Source organism: Macaca thibetana, chromosome 15 (assembly GCF_024542745.1).
Source record: "Macaca thibetana thibetana isolate TM-01 chromosome 15, ASM2454274v1, whole genome shotgun sequence".
Lineage (NCBI taxonomy): Eukaryota > Metazoa > Chordata > Mammalia > Primates > Cercopithecidae > Macaca > Macaca thibetana.
The window spans coordinates 104,354,573-104,378,009 of record NC_065592.1 but is presented as its reverse complement, the minus strand read 5'-3'; the positions used below and the strand labels follow the sequence as shown (position 1 = coordinate 104,378,009).

Genomic DNA, 23,437 nt, shown 5'->3' with positions numbered 1-23,437 from the left:
TAACTCAGGGCAAAATGTGCAAAATACAAAGCAGATATATTTAAGAGTACTGCTCCCCTGGATTCTAGAGGGAAAAGAAAAAAAAATAAAAGATATACTTAAGAAATAGTGTATTTATGTTTTGAATATATTCTTAAATATTGAAATTAAACCAACCAATACCTATCTGTTTTTCTCTCTCTCTCTCCCTTTGTCCTCTTTCTTTTCAGAGAAGCACCATTACTTGAGAAAGAGACCACTAGATTTTTCTTTTTCTCTAAGAATGATGAAAGACTTCAAGGTCAGTCCATTTTTTTCATCAAATCACGTACATGGAACAGGTAATAGTACAGCTACAATAATTCACATCCAGGAATTTTGACCATTGGTAGTGTCATGTGGTTTAACCCCGTTTGTTCACACTGATGAATGTTAACTTGTAAAGCTGTCAAGGACTGAGAACTCCCCACTCACCACTTTCTTTGCCCACTCATTCTCATCAGCAAAGGCTTGTTTTGTTCCAGGGGCTTCCTTAGATGTTAGGCATACAAAACCCCTAAGTTTTTAGTACCATAAAAGTCCATGTGAAAACTCAGGATGTTGGTGAACTCATTTCTTAAAGCCTAGCATAAACAAAGTTTCATAATAGTAAATGATATATATAAACAGTAAAAGCAATACCATATTTTTCATTTGGAAAGAAAGAATACTAATTTTTAAAAATAAGTAGAAACTGAGGGAAAAGAATGATCTTAACTAGAATTGGAGACCTTGATAATGCCAACACTTAGAATATTACCCATTTTAGTAGTTTGCTGCCTCATCTTTCTTGTTTTTCCCCTAGTAGGTTCTGACTTATTCTGGAGAGGAGTAGGAAGTAATATTAGCAGGAACTCTTGGGAGGCCAGAACAAACAACCTGCGTATGGTGAGTGAGTGTTTCTCCATGTTATTTCCTAAAATAGACATGTTGTTGTCTATCTAGAATTACAGTGCTGAAAGGGAACTCATGAATGGTATAGGTGAGGAGACCGCAGACTGGCTCAATTGAGTGACTGGTCCCAGAGTCCAGCCAAGTCTATAAAGTAACAGGAAAGCATCAGATTTTTCAAGACTGAATTGTAGTTCCCATTATAAACACTTAATGCCAAAAATGCCAATATGCCCTGTTGATTTCAAAACAGCACTTTCAAAATAGGTTTCCACAGCCCTGACAGTGAGAATAACCTAAGTTTTACTGCTATCTACTGAACATCTTAAAAACAATTTGTTTATTATTAACAAAGCCTTTTTTTCCCCCTAGGATTGTCGGAAGAAACATAAAGATGCAAAAAGGAAAATGAAACCAAAATAATAAATGTCAGTTGGTTTTGATACTGAATGTGAACAAGGCTTACCTAAGGAAACTGACTCAGAAAATAGTTTTAGCTGACAAAGAAGAAATTTCAGAGTGAAGGAATTTTAAAAATCTGGCTGATGGAATATCATTCTGGTTGCCATCTTTTTCTATGGAACTCCTCTGCATTTCTTCCTAGTTACTTCAGAAAATTAAATTCCACTTCTTAAAAAAGGAAGCACAAGATAGTCCTCGAAAATACTTTTTGTATATAATCTCTGCCCTCTATCCTGAGTAACTAATGGACATCTTCTCATGCAAGGTTTACATGAAGCCTTTTTTAATAAATGGGTCAAAGTACTTGTATTTTCTAGCCTAAGCTTTGTGTGAATTATAGGCTATTTGAAATGTTTATTTCTGATTATGTCAAATACACCTTCCATTTTGTCATTTTTGTTTAAGCTGATGAATTACAAGTCAACGTTGAGTTTTATACTTGCGTTTTGGTGAATAGCTAACTGAAATATAGGACATTGCAGACCAATATCATATAAGAGTTCTGTGAGGACCAGGAGAGGAAGCCAAATACAGAGTTATCTTGTCATTGGCCTCTAGGAATTAGGGAACAATATCTAGATGCAGACCAATCCCAAAATTCTAATTAGCCAAAAGCTTATGAAAAATACCAAGTGTCTGAAAGATAGGTAGTCACAATTAGGAGTCAGGACCCTGAGCCCAAATAGGGAAACAGATTTAATATTACATTAAATAAACCAACCTGCCTAGATTTCAAGACATGCCTCCTATCAAAGTGGGCTCTGTGTGAAATAGTATTCTATAGGCCCAGCACAGTGGCTCAAACCTCTAATCTTAGTACTTTGGGAGGCCGAGGTGGGCAGATCACCTGAGGTCAGGAGTTCAAGACCAGCCTGGACAACATGGCGAAACCTCGTCTCTACTAAAAATACAAAAATTAGCTGGGTGTGGTGGCTCACACCTGTAATGCCAGCTACTCAGGAGGCTGACATAGGAGATCACTTGAACCCAGGAGGCAGAGGTTGCAGTGCCGAGATCACACCACTACACACCAGCCTGGGTGACAGTGTGAGACTCCATTTAAAGAAAAAAAAAATAGTATTACATAGACAGTTCCGAGGGCCTATCATTGAGCCATGATGTGTGTACCTAAAATTAGTATTTATTGATTTACCTATGCTGAATATAAACTCTTTAACTGTTGGGATTTCATCTGGTGTGTTAACCATTATGTCCCCAGTGCTTATGCTCAGTATGTGTTTTAAATAAGGGTCCAAGGAACTAAGTAACTTGAAGAGTCATTCTGGATTCCTAGGTTTCCAAAACTTCAGACTTCAAGGAGAGTGGGGACAACTACACAGCAGGATAAATAATTCACACGTTCTACCTTCTCTTGATGTAGATCACAGTTTATACCTTATTTTCTACTGCTGCATAGGAAATCATCTCAGTAACAGTCATTTACTCACAAATACTGCAATTTGGTCAAAACTCATTAGGACTGCTGATCTGTGCTCTGTGTGCTTTCATTGGGGTGGTTCAGCCAGGGCTACAGGATCTGCTTCTAATATGGCCCACTCAGTCCCTGTTCATGGGCTTCCTTACAGCATGGCAACAAAGCTCTAGGAGCAAGTATTCTCAGAGGCAGGAAGCAGATGCTGCCAGTCTCTTAAGGCTTGGCTCAAAAACTGGCTCAGAGTCACCTCACTGATTCTATAGGTTTAAACTGACACACACACCCAACCAGACTGAAAGGGAGGGGACACAGATCCTCACTTCTCAGTGGGAGGAGTGTCAGAATGTGTGGCCATAATTTAAATCCGGCACATGCTTCACAAGCAGACAAGTAACATCAACTAGCCTTTCCCACCCCCAGTTCCTGCTCCCCAGATAAAATCACCTTCAGCAATTTAATTTCTCTAGTATTTATCTCCATGTTTCTACCTAACATGCTTATGCTCTGATTTCTTGATTTTTCACTACCAGACACTACATATTCTGAAGACGTGAAAAAATTATTCTCCTCTTCAGTCCAAGTAATATATTTTGACTACAGTTAACTTTCTGGCTGGAATTTTTTCATTTGCTTAACTTTTTCTAGATTTAGTCTTCCCATACCTTCCAACTGTGGGACATGATGAGGTTTCTCTTCAAATAGCCTGATCAATCCTTTATTCTTTAATTCATAGTACCTCCCTCCTCCCTTTTTCCTTCCTTTCTGCCTTTGTTACATGCCCAGACAGGCCACAGTGCCAGGTGTTATCAGTACCAGCTCACGTTGCTTTCCTTATCTGGAGAGACCAGCTCTCTAGCTCACTACACACCCCTTCCCCCTTTCCGGTCTCTTACGTGCCCACCTTATCTAAAGAAAGTTAAAATGTTTCACCAAGCAGGGTTAGTTTAGATTGTGAGGCCCAACTCCAGCCAATGGAGAAAAGGTACAGGGGCAGGGTTTGCGTCAGGGGGGAAAGGCTCTCGTGCCCCTTTGTTCTGGTGTGCTCTCATGGTGACTGGCCAAGAATAAGCACCCCTCTGCACAGAAGTAAATTGCTTCGCTGAAAATCCTTTTTGAATGTTCAATTTCCTTAGGATTTTGAGCATTATTTCCAACACAATAGTACTATTAATATAAATGTTTCTCAATAAAATTTTTAAATAATTAGACTTGGCCTACCTCACATTTGTCCAAGAGCCCTCTGTCTGGCTCTAATCTGGGCTCTCTGGATAGGTGACAAAATTGAACCAAACAAGGTGGCAGGAATGTGAAAACTTCAAACACATTCCAAATACTTTCAGTTAATTAACAAGATTTGCAGCTACTAAATTATGTACGTTATGTGAGTATAGTCATGGAACATTGAGTTACCCGTGATGGAGGACATGAAACCACTTTAATCCTTCACACACACAGGGCCAAGATGGTAAGTAAAGTAGAATATATACTAAACAGACTATCAAAATGTTCCTAAACTTAATAAGATACTGCATTCTACCTATTCTAGGCCAGATCAATTTTTCATATCCCTCTAATGGATACAATAAGCAGTAATTGAACTACTATATTGATTGGCAAGATCCAGAATTTCCTTTAGAGGCTCTGGGGCCAAAGCCCGAGGCCTACTGCCCTTTGCAAGGCTCCAGATTTTAACCAGCAGATCAGTAAGGTACCAAGCAGACTCATAGCAATGAAAATAAGTATGCAGGCCGGGTGCAGTGGCTCATGCCTGTAATCCCAACACTTAGGGAGGCTGAGGCAGGCAGATCGCTTGAGCCCACAAGTTTGAGAGCAGCCTAGGCAACACAGCAAGACCCCGTTGCTAAAGAAAATACAAAAATTAGCCGGGCGTGGTGGCGCTAGCCTGTAGTCCCAGCTACTTGGCCAGGGATGAGATGCGAGGATCATCTGACCCGGGGAGGTCGAGGCTGCAGTGAGCCATGACCGTGCCACTGCACTCCGCCTGGGCGACAGAATGAGACCGCTTCTTAAAAAAATTGTTTCTGCAATGTTTTCATTACCGGAAACATTTTAAGTAAAATACAAGAAAACTTTTAAACCTGGTTGTCAGGCCCTTCCTTCCCTTTTGTTATTATCGTTTCACGTAGCCATTTATGATAGGAGAAGCAGCTTTGGGGTCAGCGGCTCAGGGCCCAAAAGTATAATTATTAAAGCCATCTCTCCGGAAATTGCTGTTTGTCGATATGAATTTTAGGTACGAAGTGTCCAGTCAGATAAATACAAACGCAAACAAGATGAAGCCCCGACCTCGGCGCCCCTTCCCAGTGGGCCTTCACCTACACAGACTTGTCCACAACCCGAGGGCGACCTCGGTCTAAACTACCGGAACGGACACCACCCGCACGCACAGCTCCGCACTCAGCGCCGGTTCGTTTTCCAGGCGGAGCCGCAAAGCCACCAAGCACCACCGTCGCACCAGACGGACGAGTGGGCGTAATCATGTCCGCCGTGACCAATCGGCGCCTGGCTTGTTGGCAGGTGTCAGGCAGCGCGCACTGATTGGCCGGTGCGAAGCTGGCCGCCTTCCCTGGATCCCGCATTTTCAGCGCGTTGCATCACCTCCACGCGCCGGGTCGCAGCTTGGACGCTGGGAGAATTTCTTCCAGGCTTGCTGGCCTCCGGGGCCGTCCAGGCACGGGGGGCCCCTCAGGTACGCTTTTTCTTCCCTGCAGGATCCGGCCCTCAAAGGTGAGGGTCACGCACGCGTTACAGCCCCGAAACAGTAGCACAAGATTTAATTTTTAAAAGAACGTGTTTCTTCGGGGCTTGCCATTCGTTCGTTTCCAGCCTTAGGAATTTATGGTCGCCTTTTTGAATGAGTGGTGTTTGAAATGAGTACAATCTTTTGAGAATGATATACATAGTATAAATTGGTATAGCTGTGACTTTATAGGCAGTACTTTTTTTATATGTCCTAATTTATTACCTTTAATGGCTGAGTTTGATGTACCGTAATTTACTTCAGTCACCCTATTTAAATTGTTTTCAGTTATTTGCCTGCAGAAACAATTATTCGGTGAATGTCATTGTATACATATTTTGTACATTTGCGTGAGTATACCTGTGGAGTCTATGTTAATAGGATATAACTAAATTGAAGAAACGTTTGAGATGGTCCCACCTTCAGGTTACATTTGACTTAATAGATTATGAAGACCTGAGAATAAAAGGGGAAGCAGAAATTGATTTAGAGGAGAATGAAAAGGGGCAACAGAAATAGACTTATAGGTAGGATCCACATGACTTGATGATTACTTGGATGTGTGTATCTTCTGAGCAGTGTCGGGGTGACTCAAAAATGTTATGCCTAGGTAATGGGAAGAGTACTGGAAACGCTAATACGGTAGAGTTAAAAAGGGAAGCAATTGTGGAAAGAATTATCATGGTTTTAGTGTGTGTTTCCAAAATATATTAAGGCAAAATAATATGAATTAATGTGAATAATATGTAGTGAATATCAAGGAAGGTGGTCTCGAAATTGCTGAACAGGAAGTTGAGGTTAAGATGACCTGAAGGAGTTGTGGAGAGGGAAAGAGTGAAGGGCCTGGATTATAATAAGAGGGAAGCAAAGAGGATGGCGTCCCTCTGCACAAGAAGGTTGTTGTGCAAGGTTAACATGCCCTGTCCCCTGCCCTGTGGTTGCTGGATGCTGTTGTGCATATACAGCTCTCCAGTGGATTCGATGGGCCATAGCAATCCTGTGATTTATGCATGGAGGCTGCTTCTCCTCAGCAGCCGCCATAGCCCGGTCACTGGTACATGGTTCTTCCTGAATAGACAATACTGTTATACTGAGTCTTTATGCTTGGCATAATAGTGCAGTGATTCTTAATCTTTGAGGAAAGTAGAGACTCCCTAAAAAACACAGTAAAAGCTGAGTGAGCTGGCCAGGCCTAGTGGCTCACGCCTGTAATGCCAGCCCTTTGGGAGGCCGGCACAAGAGGATCCCAGCCCAGGAGTTGAAGACCAGCTGGGGCAACATGGCAAAACCCTGTCTCTACAAACCATCCCTCTCCAAAAAAGAAAAAAAAAAAAAAAACTGAGTGTGGTGATGGTGATGCATAACTGTAGTCCTAGCTACTTGGGAGGCTAAGCTGGGAGGATCACCTGAACTCAGGGAGGTCAAGGCTGCAGTGAGCCGTGTTTGTGCCACTGCACTCCAGCCTGGGTGACAGAGTGAGACACTGTCTCAAAAAAAAAAAAAAAAGTAATGGTACTTTTCTCAGAAAGCTTAAATCTTATTTTCTCAAAAACAAAAAATCAGATAGATATTCCTGAATAATTGTCAGAACAGTGCACGAGTGGTGTTGTTCAGACTGTGATGTGAATGCTCATCCCCTCAGGATCTTGTTAAAATGCAGGTTCTGACTCCTAGGTGTGAGGTGAGGCTGGTAAGTCTGCATCTCTAATAAGCTCCCATAGATGTGGGCCATAGTAGGACCAGCCTTGAAGAGATTAGAATGTGTTGGTATCTCAAAGTCTGTTAGTCTTCAGATAACAATCCCATAAGTCTGAGTTGGCCTCTGATAAGGTACCCAGTGAACCTAAATAAATCAGTAAATGCACAAACACTTACTTTGGTCCTTGAAAGGCTAGAGGTTATAGTAAGAGTTGAAGATCTAAAATGCCTTACAACTTCCATTTAATACCTTTTAATGGTGTACTGTGATAGGAAATAGCTATTTCAGTTAGTTAAACAGCCCAACTGTTCTTGTCCCGTTTTTTCTTAAACTTAGAGGCACTCACACATCTGAAAAATTAATGAGGGTAAAAGAAAATGAAAGATACTACTTTCTTTTTTTTTTTTTTGAGACGGAGACTCGCTCTGTCACCTGGGCTGGAGTGCAGTGGCCGGATCTCAGCTCACTGCAAGCTCTGCCTCCCGGGTTTAGGCTGCCTCAGCCTCCGGAGTAGCTGGGACTACAGGCGCCTGCCTAGTTTTTTGTATTTTTTTAGTAAAGACGGGGTTTCACCATGTTAGCCAGGATGGTCTCGATCTCTTGATCTCGTGATCCGCCCGTCCCGGCCTCCCAAAATGCTGGGATTACAGGCTTGAGCCACCGCCCCCGGCCAAGATACTACTTTCACAGACTTTTTTTTGTGTGTGATAACTTGAATCAATAACTTGCTTAGACTATGATGTTTTGATGCTTTCAAAATTGTTTGAGGTATGTAGTAGTGTGTCTTTTCCTGTAGAGTTTATTACCCTGGACTGTTGCGGTTCTTGAGTACTTAAGATTTTTTATCTTCTCTGTTTGTTCTCTTATTAGCAATTCTATCCCACTCTAATCTGATATTGACTTGGAAAGCTTGTCACCCACCTTGTTAGAATTGTTAAGTAAATGTAAATAGACTTTGAGAAGGAAAAGTCTCAAGGGTGGCTCACTAGATACTTAAGTCGCAGATTGATCAAGTGTCTCTGCATGAGGTTATTAGCAAAACATTTTAAAAGACACTTTAAGATTTTTCTCACGGGACTAAACCAGAAAGGTATAGGACTCATCCTTCATAAAAATCGTGAGTAAGCAATAAAAAAGGGTAAAATAAAAAACTGGAATCTATATTCGAATGTGAGATTCTCATCTTTTTAGCTTTAAGATTTTTAAAGTTTTACCAGTTTTCCTCAAAGAGAATATGAAGTTACTTCAAGAGAACTGATTTCTGTCATGTGAGTGTAGGTAAGAAAATTCTTAGTTACTTTGAGATATTTTTCTTCAGATTATCAATGAGTTTTTTGCACCATCAGATAGAATTGCCGAGATTTTCTTGCTTACTTTTGGAAACATTGTCTACCATTACTGAATATTAAATAATACTGTGTACCCCTCCCTCACACCATATACAAAGATAACTCAAAATGATTTGTGGCCTAAATGTAAGCAAAAAATCTGTAACCTTGTTTAGGTAATGGTTTATTAGATGACACCAAAAGCTCAAGCAGCAAAACTAAAAATAGACGAATTGGGCATCGTTAAAATTAAAAATCTTTGTGCTTCAGAAAATGCCATCAAGAAAATAAAAAGATGGCCCACAGAGCAGGAGACAACTTTTTATAAATCATATATCTGATAAAGGATTTATATCCAGAGTATATAAATAACCCTTAAAACCCAACCACAAAAAGAGCCCAGTTAGAAAATTGGCAGAGGATAAATAAGTATGTGTCCAAAGTGGATACACAAATGGCCCATAAGCACATGGAAAGACACTCAGCATCATTAGTCCCTAAGGAAATGCAAATCAAAACCAGGAGATACTACTTAACGTCTCCTAGAATGACTGTAATCCAAAGATGGACAATAAGATGTGCTGGGTAGGATCTGAAGAAATTAGAATCCTCATTCACTGCTGAGGGAATGTAAAATAGTACAGTCACTTTGGAAAACATTTTGGCATTATCTCAGAAAGTTAAATACAGAATTATCATGTGACCCAGAAATTCTTCTTCTAGCTACAAACACAAGAGAAATGAAAACATGGATCCACACAAAATTTTATACATGAATGTTCATAGCAGCGTTGTTCACAATTATCAAAAAGTGGAAACAATACAGGTATTCAGGAAATGATGAATGGATAAACAAACTGTGGCATATTCATGAAATGAAATACTGTTCAGCTATCAAAAGTAATGAAGTACGAATACATATTACGGAAACCAGATGCAATAGGCCACATATAGATGATTCTTACAAATTTTCACATTTATATGAAATGTCCAGAATAGGTAAATCTACAGGGGCAGAAAGAAGATAAATCGTTGCCACTGGCTATGGAGAAGAAAGAGTGGGGAGTGACTACTAATGGTTTTGGGGTGTTTTGGTGGGGAGGGGAGGTTGAAAACGTTTTGAAATTAGATATTACTAGTTATACTACCTTGTAAATGTGCTAAAAAGCGACTGAATTGTACACTTCGTACATTACAGTATGTAAATTGTACATCAATATACACCCACATTAGTAATATGGTACTCTGTTATTCCTAGATTTCTCTTTTGACACTAATAAATTTGATTTCTTTTGCAGCAACAAAATGGTTCAACAAGTTCCAGAAAACATAAATTTTCCTGCGGAAGAAGAGAAAATCTTGGAGTTTTGGACTGAATTTAATTGTTTTCAGGAATGCTTAAAGCAATCAAAACATAAACCAAAGTATGTGAATTTTTTAGGTTAAGAGAAAGTCCTTAATAATAGTCATTTTTTAGACTGAATTCCATTAAAGCAGATACTCTCTTTTTTTTGTTTTGTTTTTGAGATTGAGTCTTGTTCTGTCACCCAGGCTGGAGTGCAGTGGCGCAGTCTCTGCTCACTGCTACATCCACCTCCCGGATGCAAGTGATTCTCCTGCCTCAGCTGGGATTACAGGCGCCTGCCACCACGCTGGCTAATTTTTGTATTTTTAGTAGAAACGGGATTTCACCATGTTGCCCAGGCTGGTCTCAGACTCCTGACGTCAAGTGATCCACCTGCTTCGGCCTATCAAAGTACTGGAATTACAAGTGTAACCACCATGCGTGGCCTAAAGCAGATACTCTTCATTAATCTTTCTATTCCCAGAGTCCCCCAGCTGTCTGTATAATGGGTACTCAGTAGTAGATATACATTGAATGAATGAGTTCTCAGTTATTAGGGTAAATTTGGTTTCTTTAAAAGGTCATTTGAGTAAAATTTATGTCACCCTCTGTGTCACCCTCTTTCCACCTTTATCTTCATCACCACCCTCATATAGGCACTTATACCTAAGTACCCCATAGAAGGCTACTATAGTAGTCCTCATTCACCTGAAAGAGACTAGTCATCACTGTTTTCATTGTATATCTCCTCTGGTCAAAAACTTTATGAGAGAGGGGTTTATTCCCCTATTTTACTGATGAGATAACTCAAGATCAGGATAAATAACTTGCCTTATGTCATGAAACTAATAAATGAAAAATGAATAATCAAATGGAGGTCTCTGCAGCTTTACCACAATTATAGCCTTTCTGAAGGCAGGACCACCAGTAAATATCAAATCAATTATGTCTGTCAATATGTCTCCTGACCTTGCTGCTTTTCTCCTTCCTAAAGACTCCACTATGACAACAGCTATCTATAGAAAAATGCTTTAAATTTTGATTGTTTTTAAATGACTTAATATATTTTTATTACCTCTTAGATTTACCTTCTATGATGGTCCTCCTTTTGCGACTGGACTGCCTCACTATGGACATATACTTGCGGGTACAATTAAAGATATAGTTACAAGATATGCTCACCAGAGTGGGTTTCATGTTGACAGAAGATTTGGATGGGATTGTCATGGCTTACCTGTGGTATGTTTGAGTATCCAGCTTTATAATTTTCTGATTTTTTAATAAGCATTAGATTTCATGTAATATGTTCAAGTATGATGAATGTTGACTGTCAGACCTTCTACTTCATTTCTATAGTATTTGTAGTTTGATTTGTTTTGTTTTCTAGAGTTGCATAGTTGCAGTTGTTTTCATTGGGCAGAGTGGTAACAATCTTATCACAAATTTTCAGGAGTATGAAATTGATAAGACACTGGGAATCAGAGGACCAGAGGATGTGGCCAAAATGGGGATTACAGAGTATAACAATCAGTGCCGAGCAATTGTGATGAGATATTCTGCTGAGTGGAGGGTATGTTGGGTTATTTTCAGTAGAATGAACAGAAAATGTAGTTATTAAATGGGCATTGAAATGGTTTGTGGTCCCTTGTGCTTTTTTTATTAATTTATTTTTTGTAGAAAAAGTATTAGCTTCCACCTTCAACCCTGTTACTTAAACTGTTAGCTTAGACTGAACCATCTCTTTTCTGACTTCTGTGTGCCTAAATTGATCTAACTTTCTTGAATGATCACCAATAGGGAAAAATCTGATAAGTATAATGTAGATATATAGGCCTTTTCTTTTTTTCTCAAATACTTTTTTCAATTTTTTAACTTTTCATTTTGAAATAATTTGACTTACTAAACAATTGAAAAAGTAGTATGATGAGTTCCCCTATATCCTTCATCCATCTTTCCCAGCTGCTAACATCTTCAGTAACCATACTATTAATAGAATTTTCAAAAGCAGTTGCCCCATTAATTTTTATTTCTGACCAATCACATACTGCCTTCAGTTGTCGTGTCTTTTTAGTCTTCTTGAGTGTGGAACATTTATTTAGTCTTTTGTCTTTCATGGCCTTCTCACTTTTGAAGATTGCAGAGCAGCTATTTTCTAGAATGTCCCTCAGTGTCTGAGGTTTCCCGATTTAGGTTATGCATTTTTTGTGACAATGCCACAGAAGTGATGCTGTGCCCTTCTCAGTGCATCGTATCAGGTGGCATGTGTTGTTGTTATGTCTCATTGATGGTGATAACTTTGTTCACTTGGTTAAGGTGCTGTCAGCTTTCTGCTTTGTAAAGTTGTAGTTTTTCCTTTGTAATTAATAAGTATATTGTGGGGAGGTTCTTTCCAAATATTCTTTTTCTTGTCATACATTCACTTATTAATTTTAACATCCATGGATGGTTTTTGCCAGTAATAATTATACCTGTGATATTTGCCAAGTGTTGGTTTTGGTAGACTTTTATAAATGAATATTTATACTTGTAAATAACATTTTGTGCATGTAGAATGAATGCCAAGAAAACTGGTTCTTAACCTTACATAGTATGTTGTTGGCAATATAGATTTACTTGTACCATTGATTATTCTATTTTCCCAAAATTTTTATATGTGGTGACAATAGAAGTAAACAAACGTTGATGTATAAATATCATTGTCTAATACTATTCTAATATTAATGTTTAAAGTCTACTGTTAGCAGACTTGGCCGATGGATTGACTTTGACAATGACTACAAAACTCTGTATCCACAATTCATGGAATCTGTCTGGTAGGTTTATTTAAAATTGTAAATATCATAAATATTCTATAAATATTCTGTTGTATTGATTATTGGAGAAGTGCACTAGCATGAATCAGTTTATTTTTGAGTCCATCATTATTTCTCTGAAAATCTTTGGCAACAGGTTTGTTATTGAATGTAGGACTTTTCTTGTTATTTTTTTGAGACTGAGTCTCACTCAGTTACCCAGGCTGGAGGGCAGTGGCGCAGTCTTGGCTCACTGTGACCTCTGCCTCTCAGGTTCAAGCGATTCTGCTGCTTCAGCCTCCTCAGTAGCTGGGATTACAGGCACCCACCACCATGCTTGGCTAATTTTTGTATTTTTAGTAGAGATGGGGTTTCACGTTGTTGGCCAGGCTGGTCTCGAACTTCTGACCTAGGTGATCCACCTTGGCCTCTCGAAGTGCTGGGATTACAGACGTGAGCCCCTGCGCCCAGCCTGCCAATTGCTTCTCTTAGTTAACATTATGTCTTAAACATCATTTGATATCAGTAGATACTAGCATTTTAATGTCTACCTGATGTCTTACTATATTGATCTGTTATAATTTACCCACCAGTCTCCCAATGGAAGACATTGTTTTTTCACTTATTTGGCAGACAGAAACTCCAAACAGAAAATGGTGTAAGTGATTGCTTTTTCAGAAATAGAATTTTGGTTATGTAATTGTGAAACTCCATCTCTTACCAGGTGGGTCTTCAAACAACTCTATGATAAAGGCCTTGTTTATAGAGGTGTGAAAGTCATGCCCTTCTCTACGGCATGTAACACTCCACTGTCCAACTTCGAGTCACACCAGAATTACAAGGTACGTGAAATGTAGAGACATTATTCAGCATTGAGTTCTGTAGGTGGAAGTTGAATAGTTATGATCACAGTAGGTATTCCCAAGTACACCCAATGTGGAATGTTGCCCACAACATCAGTCACTTTGGCCAGTTCTTTCTGAGTGCTGAAAACATTGCCAGTTAGTATACTAAGGCTCTGTTAAGATGAGGGATTTTTTTTCCACATTGGATTTATGATGTGTCTTAATGTGATAGGTTTTGCTTGTTTTAACCGTATTTTTGTTCCTCTCTGTTGGGTTAACAAGTCCAGCTTTGACATACTTCCCTGTAGTCATCATTTCTTAAAGGCTGGGTAATTTTATGCCTTATCTGGAACCTCATGATACCATTTATTTGTTAACGGTATTTGGAAAAAAATTAATTTGAGATGCCAAATGGTATTTATCTCTCTTCTGATGAAATAGAATCAGTTGTTGTTATTGGTATGATTGAGGTGTTGAGACGTGTTTGATGTTTACAGGGTGTACTGTTATACCGTATCTAGACAGATATTAAATACTAGTGAGTCTTCTGAAATGTGAACTTTCTCTTCTCATGTGTGTATACTGAGTTGTTTTCCATTTTGAAAGTTTATCTGACCCACTGTTTTTAAAGGATGTTGACTTGTTTGGAATTCTTGTTTCATGGCCTAGGTTTGAAAATTACATTAGTAAAATTTGCCTTTCAAAGCACTTTTTATTTATAGAATGCTTTCACATATCCTGTTTGATCTTTGTAAATCCTTGTAAGGCAGGTATGATGATTTCTGTTATCTCCTTACTACCTCTCTGATTGTGCTCATGTTTGTATTTTTTCAGTAAAATATTTTAAGCACTTAACAGGGTAGAGAATAATGCAGTAAACACAAGGTTTCCAAGGCTTACCTTTGTCAAATCTTAATATATATTTAGTTGTTTTTTTTGAGACGGAGTCTTGCTCTGTCACCCAGGCTACAGTGCAGTGGCGTGATCTCGGCTCACTGCAACCTCCGCCTACCGGATTCAAGCAGTTCTCTGCCTCAGCCTCCGGAGTAGCTGGGAGTACAGGTGCCCACCACCACGCATTTTTAGTAGAGACAGGGTTTCACCATCTTGGCCAGGCTGGTCTTGAACTCTGACCTTGTGATCCACCCACCTTGGCCTCAAAGTGTTGGGATTACAGGCGTGAGAGACTGCGCCCAGTCTATTTGGTTGCTTTTTAAAAACACTTGAATGTGGGCAGTTTCAGGGACATGTAAAAGTAGACAGAATGGTATAATTAATTTCTGTAGACCCATTAAGGCCCCCAGCAACCAATGACTGGCTAATTTTGCCTCATTCATACACGTATTCTTTCCCACTTTCCTCCCAATTTTGAAACAAATTCCAGATATATTATTTCATCAAGAAATAATCCAATATAGATCTTTCATAAATAATCTTTATCTTCTTTAAACATTACCATATTAGCATTCATTGTCACACCTTAAAAAGTCATTAGCAATTCCCTTTTTGTTGTTGTTGTTGTTGTTCTTGAGATAGAGTCTCACTTTGTCACCCAGGCTGGAGTGCAGTGGCGTGATCTCGGCCAACCGGAGTCTTGACCTCCCGAGCTCGAGTAATTTCCCATTTCAGCCCCCTGAGTAGCTGGGACTACAGGAACATACACCATACCTAGCTAATTTATGTGTTTCTGTAGAGACGGTTTCACCATGTTGCATGGGCTGGTCTTGAATTCTTGGGCTCAAGCAGTCCACCTGCCTTGGCCTCCCAAAGTGCTGGGATTGTAAGTGTCAGCCACTGCACCCAGCTACCTTTAATATTTTTAATTTAATATTATTGAATTATTTAATTCCTGAACATCATCAGTTCATATTTCTAATGGTTTAATCATTTCCCAAGGGGTTATATTTTATTTTTTGTTTTTTTTTCAATCAGGATCTACCAAGACTTAAACACATGGTGACTGTTGTCTTTTTAGGTTTTGTACACTTTTCCGTTGGTTATATAACAAGTAGTGGAATTATTGAGTCAGAGTATTGTTTGTTTTGATTTTTATTTTTTTTGAGATGGAGTCTTACTCTGATGCCCAGGCTGAAGTACGGTGGTGTGATCTCAGCTCACTGTAACCTCCTCCTAGATTCGAGCAATTCTCCTGCCTCAACCTCCCGAGTAGCTGGGATTATAGGTGCCTGCCAGCACGCGCAGCTAAGTTTTGTAATTTTAGTTGAGACACGGTTTCTCCATCTTGGCCAGGCTGATCTTGAACTCCTTACCTCAGTTGATCCACCTGCCTCAGCCTCCCAAAGTGCTGGTATTATAGGCGTGAGTCACTGTGCCCAGCTGAGTCACAGAGCATACTTATGTTTAGTTCTAATACTAGGGTTGGGAAACTTTCTTCTGCAAATTAAATATTTTAGGCTTTTCAGGCAAAATGTTCTCAATTTTGTCACCATTCTTTGCTTACCCACTGCATGAAAACAAGTGATGAGCCAGATTTGGCCCGAGGGACATAGTTTGCTGACCTCTATTCTTTTTTTTCTTTTTTTTTTTTGAGACGGAGTTTCGCTCTGTCGCCCAGGCTGGAGTGCAGTGGCGTGGTGTCGGCTCACTGTAAGCTCTGCCTCCCGGGTTCATGCCATTCTCCTGCCTCAGCCTCCCAAGTAGCTGGGACTACAGGTGCCCACCATCACGCCTGGCTAATTTTTTGTATTTTTAGTAGAGACGGGGTTTCGCTGTGTTAGCCAGGATGGTCTCGATCTCCTGACCTCATGATCCACCCACCTCAGCCTCCCAAAGTGCTGGGATTACAGGTGTGAGCTACCGCGCCCGGCCATTGCTGACCTCTGTTCTAAGTGGTCTGTGTATTGGTTGTTAACCAATGGTTTTTAAAATTTTTTTGACTTGGCCAAGTACAGTGGCTCACACCTGAAATCCCCCCACTTTTGGAGGCCTAGTTGGGTGGATTGCTCGAGTCCAGGAGTTCAAGAACGGCCTGGGCAACATGGCAAAACCCCATCTTTACTAAAATTACAAAAATTAGCTGTGAGTGGTGGCATGAACCTTTAGTTCCAACTACTCCAGAGGCTGAAGTAAGAATGATGTGAGCCCAGGAAGTTGAGGCTACAGTGAGCCAAAAGTGTGCTACTTCCCGCCAGCCTGGGTGACAGAGTTAGACTCTGTCTCAAAAATATATATATATGTGTATGTATATGTATATATACGTGTGTGTGTGTGTATATATATGTGTTTTGGCTTAAAACTTTTATTTATTTTTAGAGATGGGATTTCAGTCTGTCACCCAGGCTGGAATGCAGTGGTGCAAACACAGCTCACTGCAGCCTTGACCTCCTGGGTTCAAATGATCCTCCAGCCTCACCCTCCTGAGTAGCTGGGACCACAGATGTGCATCACCACGCTCAGATAATTTTTTTTTTATTTTTGTAGAGACAGGGTCGTACTATATTGCCCCAGCTGGTCTCAAACTCCAGAGCTCGTGCAATCCTCCTGTCTTGGCCTCCCAAAGTGCCAGGATTATAGGCATGAGCCACCGTGCCCTGCCTAAAACATTTTAATTTTTTACAAAAATTAGCTCGGCGTGGTGGTGCGCACCTGTGGTCCCAGCTATTCAGGAAGCTGAGGCAGGAGAATGCTTGAACCCAGGAGGCGGGGGTTGCAGTGAGCTGAGATCACGTCACTGCACTCCAACCTGGGTGACAGAGTGACACTCTGTCTAAAAAAAAAAGAAAAGAAAAAAAATTAATTTTGACGTAGTTTCAAACTCACAGAAAAGTAGAGTTCTTTATATCCTTCAGCTAGATTCCCTAAATGTTAACCTTTTACCACATTCGCTTTATTCTCTGTTTTTATGGGAGTGGGGCATAGTACCCTTTGAGAGTAAGTTGCGGGAATTATGGTCCATTCCCTCTAAAAACTACATATTTCCTAAAACCAATAACATTGTTTGAAATAACTGGAGTTAGAAAATTAACACTGATACTATATTACCTCATGTGTAGGTCTTATTGGGTTCTGCTTATCCTAGCAGTGTCCTTTGTAGTTAAAAAGAAAGAAAGAAAAAAAAAGACCTGCATCCTGTGCTTCATGCAGTGGTTTATCTCCAGCCTTCTTTAATCTTAAACAACTCTTTAGTCTCTTTATGCTTCATAATACTGACATATTTGAGGACGTACAGGCCAATAGTAGTGTCCCTTATTTCAGGTTTGTCTGATGTTTTACGTGTGACTAACAGCTCTCGTGTCACTTTGTTTAAATTGCAGTTTGTTTTTGTTGGGGATTGATTTTTTTTTTCTACTTTAGAGCTATTTATTTTTAAATCCTTGATATTTTTGTATTGAAACATTGCCACAAAGTTGGAGACAATCTTGTTCTTATTTAATAAGCTGAATTTATATGGGTTTATTACAATTTCATGTATGTGTTGCTTTAGTAGGATCTTTTTGGTATTTTGGGCATAAAGATAACCATATTCCAGAACAGTTATCTTTTTGATCTAACTCTTCATGAACTTATAAAATAATCATAATACTGAAACCTCCATCATATGTTCCTCCTTAGACATTACTTTAAAAAGTTACCAGAGGCCAGGCCCGGTGACTCAGACCTGTAATCCCAGCACTTTGGGAGGCTGAGGTGGGAGAATCACCTGAGGTCAGGAGTTTGAGATCAGCCTGACCAATATGGGGTAACCCCATCTCTACTAAAAATAGAAAAATTAACCACATGTGGTGACACGCACCTGTAATCCCAGCTACTCGAGAGGCTGAGGCACAAGAATCATGTGTTTATTTTATTCCTCTTTAGGATCAGTTCCTTTTTCTTAGGTGTCTGTTATTGTGGATTTGTAAAACAATACTTTACCTCAATTTATTTTAGGATGTTCAAGATCCTTCAGTATTTGTAACGTTCCCTTTGGAAGAAGATGAAACTGTATCTTTAGTTGCTTGGACAACCACTCCCTGGACTCTACCTAGTAACCTTGCTGTCTGTGTCAATCCAGAAATGCAATATGTGAAGATTAAAGGTAAGTGGGAGACTGGTTACTTATGATTAGTATGGATAAGATAATTTTATATTTTGGAAAATGTGAAAGCTTTCTTTTTGCATGAAGAATAGAATTATTTGAAAAGAAGCTGACTTAGTTAGAAAAATAACCTCAAACATTTGTTTTCCCTTCTAATTGAGAACTAACACAACAATCAAAATAATACAGAGACGTAAAAAGTAGAACATAAAATTTTCTTATAATTTCCCGTTTATAGTATGTTTTTCCACACCATGCCCCTGTGACAGATGAAGAATCTAAGATTCAGCGATGTGGCATCACGTCGTTACTAGTAATTGGTACCAGAACTTGAGAACTTTCTGCCTTTCAAATGTCCCCTGGTAGAGAGTTACCAGTCTCAACAAGGGCCTTTCCAAGATTTAAAAAGAAGTTTGGTACTTTGTGAACAAATATACCTTCAGGTTTGGATAGTTTTGTGGCGGTAAAAGAAAAAGAAAAACTCATTGTCAGGAAAAAGGGTATGGTGCAGCTGCTGTGGAAAACAGTAACATTTCTTCAGAAAGCTGAATGGAATTAACACTGTGGCCCAGCAATTTCACTTCTGGGTGTTTTCCCCAAAGAATTGAAAGGAGTCTTGAACGGTTACTTGGACACCCATGTTCAAAGTAGCATTATTCTCGATAGTCAAAAGATAGAAGCAACCCAAGTGTCTCTCATTGGATAAATGAATAAACCAAATAGGGTATTTACATATGATGGAATATTATTCAGCCTAAAAAAGGAAGGGAATTCTGATACAGGCTAATCCTTGAATGAACCTGGAGGATATTATGCTAATTAAAATGAGCCAGTCACCAAAAGACAGATACTGCATGATGAGGTATCGAGAAGTGAAATTCAGAGAGCAAAGACTAGTAGAATGGTGGTTGACAGAGGCTGGTAGGGAAGGGGGAGTTACTGTTATTAATGAGTACAGAGTTTCAGTATAGGAAAATGAAAAGGTTTGGGGTATTGATAATAGTAATGATTACACAACATGGTAGATGTATTTAATGCTCTGTAAGAATGGTTACCATGATTCTTTTAAATAGTTGTATTAAAACAGTCAACTTAATTGAACAATAGCTTGTGCTGACAAGGGAAAAATACTGAGAAAGGAATGGGAAAAGATTAGGTATCAGAAAAAAGGTACAGAGGGAGTTTTTTATTTGTTCTTTCCTGGGAGCAAATAGGACTAAGAGTTGACCTGCTGGAAAGAGCTATTGGCCACAAAGAGACCTGGCTCAGGTGTCTGCAGCTGCTTCTCTGGAGCAAGGACAGTCCCATCTGCACAATTTCTCGGTGTCACTGGTGGGTCACTGGCCATTCTACAGTGAGCTTGACAATCTCAGCAGCCATCTGACTGAGATCTCAAGACACATCACCCATCTACCTGTGTATAACTCTTGTGCTTGACAGACTTTGAGTTTTATCAGAAAATGTGGGCTCCACTTACAATGAAGTTCCTGTGAGGTCAGAGCTAGGGCGTGGCAGCCTTATTCGTAGTAGTTTTTCAATAAATTGCAAAGGCTTTTGCAATGACCCATAGAGACTTATAGTGAACTAAATATATGACATAGGCTATAGTAAATCTCAGATATGTAATATAACTTATGAGTGAGGGTTTAAATTGGCCTAGATTTTCAGTATCAAAGTTTTAATTGTTCATACATTGGCTCCAGCTTTTCTTTTCCTAGGATGCCCCCGATATCCTCCAGAAACACTTACAATAAGAGTACACAGATACATCAAGGACGTTCATTATCCCAGTATTCATAGTAGTGAAAATTTGAAAACAATTTAAGTGTCTGTCAACTTGTTAGAAATAACTCATACCTCTATAAAATGGAATCCTATAGAGCTCTTCAAAAGAATGAGAAAAGTCTGTATCTGCTAATACATGGCAGGATGTTGACAGTTTAAGTGAAAAGCTGCAAAACCAGATAGAATATTACCTCAATTAAAAAAATAAAAAGAACTTACATATTTACATGTATGTTTGTTAGTATATACATAGAAAAATATCTGGATCAATAGATACCCAAATGAGAATGTCTGAGAGGGGATGATAATATGTGGCACGCACTTTGTGAGCTACTTTGTCAGTGTTATTTTTAAACATTGACATGTTTACCCTATGAAGGAAAAAATGACGATTTACTTAAAATGGATATCTGAGCAATAAATAATAACTGCCGACTGCCTACGTGCATTTGATGTTTTTGTCATTTTCATGTTTGGGAAGCAGTATACCCTAGTGTTCTTTGCAGTATTTCTCTGTGAGTACTGGGCACACCAGAGGCACATGGTACAGGAGCTTCTTAGGAAAACAGTATGCTTGATGTATACTTTAGAATCAGCCAAATTCAGAATATAACCCAAGTCCACATTTTTCCTTTTTCTCATAGATGTTGCCAGAGGAAAATTATTCATTTTAATGGAAGCCAGATTGTCAGCCCTTTATAAATTGGAGAGTGACTATGAGATCCTTGAAAGGTGAATATTCAAATAGTTGCTCTGTGTGTGTGTGTGTGTGCATGTGTCTGTGTGTGTGTCTTTAGTTTTAAAAAGAGAGAAGCTTTATTATCCAAAAGCTTGCATTATTCACATTTAGTTTGAAGTACTAATACTAATACTTTGCAGTCACACATTACAGCATTAATGGCTAGGGCTAAGAAGCCAGTAAACCAGAGGGGAGTGGTAGCTTGATGTGGCTGTAGCGTCATATTTGATTTTAATCTAATTGTGAGTTTACCCTTCTCCTTTTCTAGATTTCCTGGTTCCTATCTTAAAGGCAAGAAGTACAGGCCCCTGTTTGACTATTTCATGAAGGTAAGCTTAGGGACCGCTACTGTGGGGGCCCTCCACAATCTGATTATTTGATAGCTGGAGTGTTGTGATAAGTGGAATTGACATTGCTTCTATGAGTGTACTTGAATCCAGAAAGTCTGCTTTAGTGCCAACAAAATTAAATTGTTTGTGTTGCTTTTTTGTTTTAGAGGATTTTTTTTTTTTTTTAAACAGGGTCTCCTCTGTCCCTCTGTCCCCCAGGTTGGAGTGCAGTGGCACGATTACGGCTTACTGCAACCTTGACCTCTTGGGCTCAAGTGATTCCCCTGCCCATCTCAAGTAGCTGGGACTACTGGCACACACCACCACACCTGGCTAAGTTTTTAATTTTTTGTAGAGACAGAATCTCGCTATGTTACCCAGGCTGGTCTTGAACTCCTGGGATTACAAGCGTGAGCTACTGTGCCTGACTGGGATTTTTTGTTGTTGTTTTTCAGACAGTCTTGCTCTGTCGTCCAGGCTGGAGTGCAACGGCACGATCTTGTCTCACTGCAACCTCTGTCCCCCTGGTTCAAGGGATTCTCCTGCCTCAGCCTCCCAAGCACCTGGGATTACAGGCGTGCTGTAATTTTTGTACTTTTTAGTAGAGACGGGGTTTCACCATCTTGGCCAGGCTGGTCTTGAACTCCTGACCTCGTGATCCACCCGCATTGGCCTCTCAAAGTGCTGGGTTTACAGGCATGAGCCACCACACCCGGCCAAGCTGGGATTTTTTATTTGAACATTTTTCTCAAGTTGTATGAGAAATCACTTTACATTTGATTGGATTTTTAGGTGTATATTTTTATTGCATGTAGTCTACATACCACCCAGGGTATTTATTGAGGTGTTTGTTTGTTTGTTTGTTTGTTTTGACAAAGTTAAGATAGTAAATCACAGTAACACTGTGTGTAAAGATAAACACAATTTTATTTCCAGGAGGTTAATGAGGCAGGTGTTTTAAATCTAGGCACCACGACAGAGCTCATACATTTAGCACCTTAGTTTCTTCAGAGTCATAAAGTTGTTTTATGTGGTTTTATTTTCTGACAATGAAGAATCCACAGCTACAGTTGCAAACCCTGTTGTCACCACTCCCACACTCTCACCAAAAGAATAATGTCAAGGAGGAATTCCTCTATCCTTATTTAAAGGTCTTGAAATGAGATAATGAGCAGACCTGGCCTTATGGTTATGTGGAAATAATAATCAACTAGACATATCACTTACATCCCATCCCAGAAAAAAATGTTCGCTGAACCCTCTGTTGTTTATGTTCCATGTGGGACAAGTCTGATTGATTCAGGAGACCTCTGTGGTTTGGGCCCTATCCACAGTGTGTCTGTTACCTGCCTCTTCACTTTTGTGCCTCTTGAGTGTTTTCCCACATTTCTCATTGCCTACATAATAGCCTTCTTCCTCCTCCCATGTTGCTGCCCAGTGGATTTACATATGCTCTGCCCTCATCCCATTCCTCCCTACAAGCATTAGTTACTTCCCAGCATTCGGGACGTGCTCTCCCCAGTCAGTGTGCGGCAGACCTGCTTCCTGACTTCATCCTTCCACATTACTTTAGACGTATCCTTTATTCAGTCAAACTGGCTCTTCCCTTTCCTGCTTCCCTGCCTTTTTTTTTTTTTTCATTAAGTTTTCCTACCATTTTAGAAGTCTTCATCTTTTCTTTATGTTGCTATCTGCTGAGTTAACTCACCCTTCCAGTCTGAACTCAGATGTCATCTGAAAGTTTTCTGAAATGCATCTTTGGTTTCTCCCTTGGAAAATGTCATTACTTCATTCCATTCTCCTATCATATAGCTTAACATACTTTGGTTTATGTTGTGTTTTTTTTTTTATTATCTAAAATCTCTTCCACTGGATCAGTGACTCTTTACCTTTCTGAATCACAAAACCTGTTGAGAACCCAAAAAATCAACCCCCTGAGAAAATACACGTGGACACACTAGACAGGAACT

General features: G+C 39.6%; 2 protein-coding genes and 1 non-coding gene across 8 annotated transcripts in view; all 3 read left to right on the top strand.

The window, feature by feature from the left end:
- Positions 1-1,680, top strand: part of NOL8 (nucleolar protein 8) — a 45,489-nt gene extending 43,809 nt beyond the window's left edge. For 4 of the 5 annotated variants that reach the window (XM_050761541.1, XM_050761538.1, XM_050761539.1 and 1 more), the window contains 3 exons: positions 210-280; positions 824-906; positions 1,282-1,680. In XM_050761541.1, the coding sequence (XP_050617498.1) occupies positions 210-280; positions 824-906; positions 1,282-1,332 (205 nt within the window). In that variant the 3' untranslated portion in view covers positions 1,333-1,680. The remainder of the gene's footprint in view (positions 1-209; positions 281-823; positions 907-1,281) is intronic. The other variant, XM_050761542.1, reaches the window with a different exon arrangement.
- A 3,695-nt stretch (positions 1,681-5,375) lies between these two features.
- Positions 5,376-23,437, top strand: part of IARS1 (isoleucyl-tRNA synthetase 1) — a 75,535-nt gene continuing 57,473 nt past the window's right edge. Inside the window, exons 1-9 of one of the 2 annotated variants that reach the window (XM_050761536.1) lie at positions 5,376-5,516; positions 9,893-10,018; positions 11,022-11,178; positions 11,390-11,509; positions 12,670-12,752; positions 13,456-13,573; positions 18,467-18,614; positions 21,044-21,131; positions 21,407-21,467. In XM_050761536.1, coding sequence (XP_050617493.1) covers positions 9,900-10,018; positions 11,022-11,178; positions 11,390-11,509; positions 12,670-12,752; positions 13,456-13,573; positions 18,467-18,614; positions 21,044-21,131; positions 21,407-21,467 — 894 coding nt within the window. In that variant the 5' untranslated portion in view covers positions 5,376-5,516; positions 9,893-9,899. Of the gene's footprint in view, positions 5,555-9,892; positions 10,019-11,021; positions 11,179-11,389; positions 11,510-12,669; positions 12,753-13,455; positions 13,574-18,466; positions 18,615-21,043; positions 21,132-21,406; positions 21,468-23,437 lie in introns of both variants that reach the window. The other variant, XM_050761537.1, reaches the window with a different exon arrangement.
- On the top strand, positions 6,497-6,629 carry LOC126938200 (small nucleolar RNA SNORA84). Its single transcript, XR_007720021.1, has one exon. It is a non-coding gene; the product is annotated as a small nucleolar RNA SNORA84 (small nucleolar RNA).